Source organism: Euprymna scolopes, chromosome 18 (genome assembly GCF_053919585.1).
Source record: "Euprymna scolopes isolate OS-2025 chromosome 18, ASM5391958v1, whole genome shotgun sequence".
Classification (NCBI taxonomy): Eukaryota; Metazoa; Mollusca; class Cephalopoda; order Sepiida; family Sepiolidae; genus Euprymna; species Euprymna scolopes.
The window spans coordinates 904,632-914,813 of NC_136499.1; the positions used below are offsets into that span (position 1 = coordinate 904,632).

At 32.7% G+C, this 10,182-nt stretch overlaps 1 protein-coding gene across 1 annotated transcript; it reads left to right on the top strand.

Moving 5' to 3' along the window:
• The first annotated feature begins 322 nt into the window (after positions 1–322).
• On the top strand, positions 323–8,321 carry LOC145297926 (carbohydrate sulfotransferase 9-like). Its single transcript, XM_080144266.1, has 2 exons — positions 323–1,084; positions 7,974–8,321. The coding sequence occupies exons 1-2, from the start codon at positions 323–325 to the stop codon at positions 8,319–8,321; spliced, it is 1,110 nt and encodes a 369-aa protein (XP_080000392.1).
• Positions 8,322–10,182: the final 1,861 nt, after the last annotated feature.

The following is a 10,182-nucleotide window of genomic DNA, read 5'->3' on the forward strand; positions in this document are numbered from 1 at the left end:
AGAGAGAGAGAGAGAGAGAAGTTGGAAAGCTGTGCTATGCTATTTTACATTGTGAACGAACAGATTTTGTGTAACTGCTCCGATTTTCTGACCAGAGAAAGATAGAATTTCTTTTCTCCGAAAATACCCATAACTTCTGCTTGACCATTCTACTAACCTTTGTATGTCATTCTTCAATCATTGTCTTCACTCAAGCTACGGATTTTTTATGCAACGTTAGAAACTGGTTAAAATTAGGTATCCAAAAATGTGTTGTCAAAGTTTAACAACATTTTTTGCCGTTATGCAAAACTAACATATCATTTTGCCTTTATTTTAGTTCATGGACACTCAGCATGAAAGAAAGAAAAGGATTCTTAGTGAGTGTCAAAAATCTAAATTTCACCATCGGGACCCTGAGAAGATTTCCGGTGCTATGCAGGTTGTCCGAAACTATTCCATTCTCTACTGCGCTATTCCAAAAGTGGGCTGCACCTTTCTGAAACGCCTCATGCTAGTTCTTTCAGCCGCCTCGGGGAAATACAGTTCCCCTTTCGATATATCGCCAGGAGATATTCACTTTCGATATATGGAGACACTTTCCAAGGTACCGGAACCGCTCAGGCATTTCATGAAATACAACTTCACAAAATTTCTCTTTGTGCGAAATCCTTACACCAGACTCTTCTCCGGTTACGTGGATAAATTCTTCACTCCTCAGAAGGCTTTCCACCAGAACTACGGACGCTACATCATGGAAACTTTTAGAAAAAACGCGTCGGCAAAGAGTCTCAAGTGCGGTCATGACGTCAGTTTTTTGGAATTTGTCCAATACGTGATGGCATCTATCAAAAGTGGCGTTAGACAGAACCCGCATTTTATGCCGATGTATATACAGTGCGACCCTTGCGTTCAATCCTACGACATCGTTGGTCGACTGGAAACCTTAAAAGAAGATTTACGGCTAATTCTGCCGCACGAAATATGGCAGCTTTATGTGCCGAAAAATATTAGGGAATTGTCTCAAATTGATGAAGTTCGAGACGCTGTCGATATTGCTTTCAACAATCAAAAATCACAGAAAGGTTGCCTGACTTTTCACGAGGTAAGAAATATGCCTTTTTAATAAATGTCTCTCCTTATGCATAAAAATGATGACATTTTCTCTCGCCAAGAGAGTACTAGCCCCTGTCAAAAAGTGACTGTAAACATTATCAATTTCATTTCAAAGTATTATATTTAGGAGTCTTATTAAAAGTGATGCTTAGAGTCATATTATTATTATTGTTCTTGTTGTTATTAATAGTGAAAGTCTTAGAGAGAGATGCTGTAAGAGAGATTGTTGTGTCTTAGAAAGAGAGATTGTTCGTTTTATGACGATTCATATATATAAAAAATGTTTATACTTAGAAGTGTAATAGAAGCTCTTAGAGTGAGGAGACAGTCTTAGTGTTCATATTGTGTATGTAAAGACATTTTAAAACACATGATATACAAGACGTATAATAACAATTTTCATTTTACCTTTTGGTAGAATTACAACACAAAGACGACGTTTATAAAAACACATGATGGGTTTATTTCTTCTCACGACCGGCTGTGGTTTTCTGAGTCAAGAATTCAAAGCTTCACATTCTAAGTTTCGAAAGTGACCGTCTCGCTTCTAGACGTTCGAATGTCCATGTCTGGACTGTCCTCAGACTCTCTCTAGATCTCCCCCAGTTTCTCCTAAGTTTCTAACTATATATAGAACTTCCCATTTTCCATGACGTCATACACGTTAAAACATGTGTCTTCTTTCACGTGTTCTGGACATTCGTGTCCAAAACTTTTTCCTTTGTTTACAAAAGGAATTTTAACCTATATTCCCAGTAACCTATATTTCCAATATGTTAAAAACATGTTTATTAAATTATCTTGTATAGTTGCGTTCCTCAATTGAATTTTTCATAACAGAATTGACAACGCACATTCTTTTCTTGAAACTATTTTATCTCTAAGCTAAACAATGGTTTGTTTTACATTCCATTTTCTAATTCTCTTTCGTAATCTATTTCTAAACCTAATTTACGAGGTTCGAATTTCGTCTATTCTATTTCATTTTCATTTTAACTAAATCTCTCTATTTTTATACTTACATGAAAAGGGGACAACCCTTATCATGTAACAAAAGCAGTTCAATGGGGCACGACACTAGTCATGATCTATAATTGCAGACAAAGGCAGTGCTATCCAGAAAGCGAAAATAACCGCTTAAATTTAATTTCGGGGCAGTCCAATGAAAACCATGCCGGAAACCGACAGTGCCAGTTGTAAAGAAACCCAAGGCCACCGGTAAACACCAGTAAACACCCAAATATAGCACTAACTGCCACTGATCATCAATCTCCACTACAGGCAACTAGGGACAGACAATGTATACCAGTGCCCGACAGTTGAAGATTTAAGTTAGGAAAATTCCAATGGAAGCCGGCACTGATCATGACAACTTGTCAGTTCTAGTTGCAAAAGCCAGCTATTGTCCGCTATTGCCCGCTAGTGTCCGCTATTGCCCGCCAGTAAACGTCACAAATTAGCACTAATCATTAATAACCAACAACGATGGCAATCACCGCTCGTGGTTCCTGTTAGCCGACACTACCAGACAATGCCCGACAGTGGAATCCAGATGATATTATTTGGGCAACGGCCGCCAAAACCCGCTATATTCCAGAACCGGCATGGCCTCCACTAACAACCGTAGTTTTATTTGTTTTTTGGGAGGAGGGGGGTTACCGATTCTATTCTGGCTAGGAGTCATGCTTTCACCGGGTAACGCCGCTACATAGGTCCTGCTAGTAAATAAAGAGAAAGCATTAAAACATCCCCTGAAACAAACAAACAAACAAAGAAACAAAAAAGTGATGGAATTTGGGCCGTGTGTGCCGAAAAGTCATTTTTGACGAAAGTGTGCATCTGGATTATCAAATTTACCAAAATCTTTATTTTGATAAAAATTATGAACCTGACATCTTTTTAATACCGAATCTATGTGTGTTGAGGGATCATTTTGACAAAAAACATGCAATGTAAGAACAAGAATAATTATCAAATATATCAAATGGTCATTTGAATATAAAAATATAAACCTGGCAGGAATCTGCGTGAAGTAGCAACAACTGAAATTTTCAGAAAGAAAAGTTAAAAGTATAATGTATTAAAGGTCATTTTCAGCAAAGGTTATACCGGTGTAATCAAAGTAACGTCAATCCAGTGAAAGGACAGCAGTCGAATAAAACGCTTTTAAAGTGTAGTTACAGAAACAATACCATACCAAAGCGGGTGTTTTAGGTGGTCACAAATGCTTATGTAATAACAACCGAAAAGGATATCGTGGTTGATTGACGATTTGGGCCGAAAACAATCAACTTGTGGAATTCCTGTGTGTGCATCTCCCTCCTAACACCAACCATCCACAATAAATTAATATATATATATATATATATATATATATATATATATATATATATATATAAATTTTTATATCTTTATATGTTAGTGTGTCGTCGTTCTTTTGAATAGAGTAGAAATGCACAAAGTAACAAAAAGAGATATTAACGTTTGTGCAAATACATAAAAGTATATATAAACACACACTTTTTCTCTTTCTCTGTATATATATATATATATATATATATATATATATATATATATGTATGTGTGTGTGTGTGTTTGTGTATGCGTAGTGATTATATAAAAGCAATTACTTTATATAGTTCAGAGAGACTTTTATGAAGATTTGAATTCCAGTGTAACCATTAAGCCCAATATTCAAATCCACTAAAAAGACATTCACAATTTCTAATAGCTTTAGATAAATAAATCGACACATTAAAGTAATGCCATACTGTCATTTATTGTCAGTTTCGAAGCAAAGAGAAAGCGAACACGTGTTTATAGAATGATCAAAAAACATACTTTAACAAGTAATCCAATTAATATAAAGTACACTATATACGAGGGGCGTGCAATAAGTAATGCCCCTGACCCACTTCCAGTAGTCTGATCTAGCTGAAATTTTGCTTGTGCAATGATTAATATCTCTACGGGTTATTTGGCAAATTACAGCTCTGAACTAATTGTGGTTTCTGTTTTACAGGTGTTTGAACTGAGTCAGGTGTGAAATGGAGCCTGTTCAATGTCGAGCAGTGATCCGGTTTTTCTATTTGAAAGGACGCAAACCATAGGAAACTTTTGATGAAATGAAAGAAACTTATGGTGATAATGTCCCATCATATGACCTTGTAAAACGATGGCATCGTGAATTCAAATATGGCTGGAAGTCTGTGGAAACAGCTCCCAGACCTGGTCGCCTCCCTTCTGACATTGATGAGGTATCTGCCCGTCAAATTTAGGCTGCCTTTTATGAAGATCAGCGCATTACTATTCGACAAATAGCCCAAGATGTCAAGAGTAGTACAGGGTCTGTGGAAATTATCATTCATGACCATTTGCATATGCATAAGGTGTCTGTCCAAGGGAAGCCATAAAAATCAAGAGGCGGGACAAGATCAGCAAAGGTACCCTTCCCCTGCAAGACAACGCTCCGGTCAACTACTCGTATGTCACTAGATCAGAAGCACAGGCGTGTGGTTATGAAATCCTCCCCCTCTTCCTTACTCTCCTGACCTTGCACTCTCTGACTTTCACTTCTTCCCAGCCATGAAGTTGTTTTTGAAAGGAAAGCGTTTCTTAGATGATGCATCCTTGATTTCTAAAGTCGCGTCGTGGTTGGAGTATCAATCTGGGATGTTCTAAAAACCGGTCTCCAGTACTGCATCAAACGATGGGAGAAATACATAACTCTGGGTGGTTCCTATGTAGAGAAAGCCTAATAATTGTGCTATGTTTCGTTGCTCTACTGCTATGGGAAGTGGGTCAGGAGCATTACTTATTGCACGCCCCTCATAAAATGAAAATTTCATTCAAAATGTTTTCACATATCATTGAAAGCAATAGCAAAACACACTAAACAAAACCATGGCATGATAAAATTTTAACCATTTTGAACAACATATGCATAATTCAAGTTCGAGTAATAATTTGATATATATATATATATATATATATATATATATATATATATATATGTGTGTATAAATTATTGTAGAAATATTTTTTCAATTATATTCTACCTTTTATTTATACCAAGTTTTTAGTTTATGATGTTCGATATAATTACAGAGCATATAACGAATAAATGATAAATGTCAATATTCCAAATTTCCAGATGTTGACCATCTTACAACTTATTCTTTTAAGTACATGAACAATTCTTGACAGCACCTGTTTCCGTGTGCAGAATAACCTCATGGATTGGTATAATAATTACATGATTGATTTTGCGCTACGAAACAGGTGTTGTCAAAAATTGTTCATGTCAACGTACTTAAAGGAATTAATTGTCAGATAATAAATATCTTAAAATTTGGAATATAGACTTTAACATTTATTTGTTATTTAATTATAAATATACAGATATGTGTGCGTATGCGTTGTGTTTTTTGTGTGCTTATATTAAAATATTTTCTTTATAAAAGTATAGCATGTATACACATTTTGTAATATGTTCTCATTGTCGTTGCCATTTATTTCATGTATATATATGTAGTGTATTTCGCCAGCAGTTTTTCATTTAATCAAACACTGTGAAAAATAACAGAAACGTAACTATACAGCTCATTTATGTATTTTGCCTTTTCTAGATATACTAATCTAGTTACTGCTTCCTTATAGTAATCCTTATTTTTATCGAATATATTCTCATTTTATGATATCCTAGATATTCTTTTTTATATACTGGGGATTTTTGCAAAAAAATTACACACATGATCGATTATGAAAACCGCTAATCATGAAGCTTAATTAATTGCGTCAATTAATATTGACCCTTACTTTAACATTAACTGACTGACATGAACATTACCGAATTTTCATATATAAAAAATTTCGATAAAAATATTAATAAGATAATCACACACACACACACACACACACACACACACACACACACACACACACACACACACACACACACACACACACACACACACACACACACACACACACACATATATATATATTGCTTAATTATAACTTTTTGATTTTTAAAAATTTTCTAATGATCTTTTTGGTGTAATGTTCTTCAATATTTACACAAAACAGTCATAAGAATATCGAAAAAAAACCCTGTATAATTGATCAGACACTTTCTGTTCTGTGTAGCTTATTTACCATAGATATATTTTCATAATTTACTATTAGAAAGTAAATAAAAAGTACTTTTAAACAAACAGACCTTATTTTTCTTTTTCTCCATATTGAAACATCCTATTATACTGAATTGTACTCTACTTTAGAAATTGTTATTTGAATCAACTATGGGATTAATTATATTTAGGTTTTCAGCTGTATTTATATTGTTTTAGACTTATTCACTAAACATTATAATAATGAACCCTTTTTATTGAATACCTCTACACATTCTCTAATCTTCAATATACCATTTAGAGTTTAAGCTCTTAATTTGAATCCTTATACCCTCATAATTCGGTCACATTTTTTATTGGACTCTTAACAGATGGCCCGGCGTTGTCCGGTCGTAAAATGCGCATGAATATTATATTTTACTTCATACTGAACTGAGACATGTGCATGCGAGTATAATGTTTTTTTCTAAACATTTCACTTGTAAGTAAAACCAAATATTCGAGCTGAGATCGAAACCTAAACCTAAAGATAGTGAGTCAACTATGACAACTATTAGGCCATCATGTACACAATATTTAAAAAAGTGTTTTCAAACTTATTTATTCTTAACATAAAGAATCTGTCATGTGAACCATTCACGCACGCGCATTTGTGAAACAGTTAACAAACAAATAAAAATCCGATCACCTTGATGTACTAATTTTTCAATTTTGACCGCTTAGCAGCAGCAGCAGCAGCCCTTTTTCCGGATGAAACCCGATTAAAAAGTTTTCTACCTGTCTAATTAACTTATACACCAAACTTTAAATTTGTAGATAAAAATTCGTCGAGTATATAAGTTGAGAAGTGTCTTCTCACACACATTTCCACATTTATAGATATATAGATTATTTATCATTATAAATTGTATTTATTATTTAACCGATTTATTTTATCCTAACGTTACGAATGTTCTAACATTGTCTACTCGTGCGTTTACTATTTTAACCTTAAATCTAAAATTAATCTCCTTTAAGAAATACCGTATTATTCTAAATAAATATTTCTCTTTATATTAATGATCAAACTCGAGATATAATACTATCAGACTTTATGTCTAGATGCATATGCTAATTTTGATCTTGTTCAGAAAGAATGAAATAATTTGGTGTTTAATGCTTCAACACAAGTCTATTATATATGGATCTTCAAATTGGATAGTGTGCCAATATTATGCCGCCCCAAATCATTAAAACACTTCTAAGACACTGAAATGTAGAAAATATTATATCGATGCCTAATACCTATTGTTTAAAGTTCATCAAACAATCGAGGTATCGGAATTTTCACGAAACGCTTATATTCACTATTTAATCCCTTTGCATAAAACAAAATTAATATATCCCATAATACGACATATTGCGCCTAGCAACTGTGTTTTAAAAGTCATAATGCTTGTTTAAGAATCTTAAAAGTAAATCATGTCATACGAATCTATAAGCATATATACATACTTGATAAATGTATCATGTTACAGGGAAAAATCACAATGACTAATTCTATAAGAGGAAAATCAGAAAATAAAACAAAAAAAGTTGTTTGCTAGAAATTTCGTTTTGTTTTACAACATCGACACTACCAACATGCTTATTATTATTATATAACTTCTCTTTGCATTCAAATATGTTTACCAAAGAATAAATTCAGAAGGAACAATTTAATTATGTCTTTATGACTTGGTTCAATGTATTTCTTTCATGTTTCAGATTCTACAACGAATATGGCGTCGTCTCCAGATTCGTGGCCTTTTAAGTCGCCATATCGAGTTTCCCGTCGGCGCAAAACATTCTGCATCACTCACTCGTGAAACGTTTAAGCAAATTCTGAATATTGCACTCTTGAAATCATGGCACGATCCAAGTACGAAACAAAACAGGAACGACGCCATGTTGGAAGCTTTCAATACACTGCCGAGACCGGATCTTGAAGAACTCTCAAAACTCTTACAAATGGATTGCCGGATGTTTGGTTACGATACAAAACCGGATAATATATTCAAGCCGAAAGAGAGTGGGAATCAGGATTTCCGGTTCTTTGATTTACTTCCTTCGTGATTCATAAAAATATTTAATAACTTTCTTTGAACTAGAAGAACAATGAATGCAATGGTTTTAGAATACTATAAAAGGAAACCTTATTTTCTGCAAGCTTCCGTTTTATTTTAAAGAAATGGAAAAAGGAAATATGCTTGCGTTTGTCCATTTCTCTCTCTCTCTCTCTCTCTCTCTTATATATATATATATATATATATATATATATATATATATATATATATATATATATATATCTTTACATAAGCAGTAGTTTGTTGCTCCACAGCCATGAGCATGTTTCGGACTACCAGTATTTACCAACTAGAGACCTCATGGAAAATAGCAACCTCAAATTATATATATATATATATATATATATATATATATATATATATATATATATATATATATATATATATATTATAAATCAATCAGTAAAGATTAAGTTTAGAAGCCTATAGGTTCTGTAAACTTGGAGTAAATATAAATATTAATATTTATATAGTAATCCCCACTAAATAAAAATCTTAATACAAATAATAAAAAAGAAGCTCAATACAATCAAGATAGAAAATAGAGCTTGTTATAGGAGAAAAAAAATTTAAGACTGTAAATGTATTTTGCATTAATTTATTGTTTGACAGGATAGTTGAAAAAGATATATTGAAATTTCCTTAATCCGCGGAGTTTCAAAGAAATGCGTTCTTCTCATCGGAGGCAAGATTTAATCGGCGTAACTACTCCGATAGCCGTCAGAATAGGAATTAAATTGTCCTTAATTGAAAAAAAAAACTTTAACGGATTTAAATCATGTTTATTCCTTTGCTGCTTGCAAACGGATTTTTCTGCAAACCTGCATTACACATATTTGGATTATTACAAACCTTTTTGGATTGTTACAATCTTTTTGGATTACTACACACATTTTTTTTTAAAATTTTAATTTGAATCTGCGTATCAACAGAATATTCCCAGATATTCTTTATGTGCACGATTATCTTTTCGAATTGATAATACTTGATCTCTCCATATCTTTTTATCTGTTTTTTAATCCTTTAATTTTAATATATCCTCTTATTTCTTAAGGTTTTCCCCATTTTATGAACATTTTGCACAATTTTGTTGCTTCAATCATTGCCAGTACCAGCAAATTCATGACTTCGCTATGATATTCATTTGCTAATATCTTTCCTCTGATCAGAAGAACGCATACTTTTGAAACTCCGCGGATTAAGGAAATTTCAATGTAATTTTTTTTGAGTATCCTGTCAGGCAATAAATTAATGTAAAATATATTTTTATAGTCTTAAATATATATATATATATATATATATATATATATATATATATATATATATATATATATATATATATATATGTTTAAAGAAAAAATAGAAAAAACCGAATGAAATTATTAAAAAATCAACGTTTCGTCCTTGTTTCAGAGGACATCTTCAGGATAATTGAAATAAAAATGTGAGAAAAGAAAAAGTCATAGCTCGTGCGAAAAAAGACAGTTTTTAAATCCAACCCATGTCGGGAAAGGACGAATATGTGTGCGTCCTTTCCCGACATGGGTTGGATTTAAAAACTGTCTTTTTTCGCACGATCTATGACTTTTTCTTTTCTCACATTTTTATTTCAATTATCCTGAAGATGTCCTCTGAAACAAGGACGAAACGTTGATTTTTTAATAATTTCATTCGTTTTTTTCTATTTTTTCTTTAAACATAACGTCAACCACCGCTGGTATGTTTTTTCATTCCTTATACATATGTATATATATATATATATATATATATATATATATGTGTGTGTGTGTGTGTGTGTGTTTGTTCGTGTGTATAAATATATATCTCTATATTGTATTAGATAATTTACT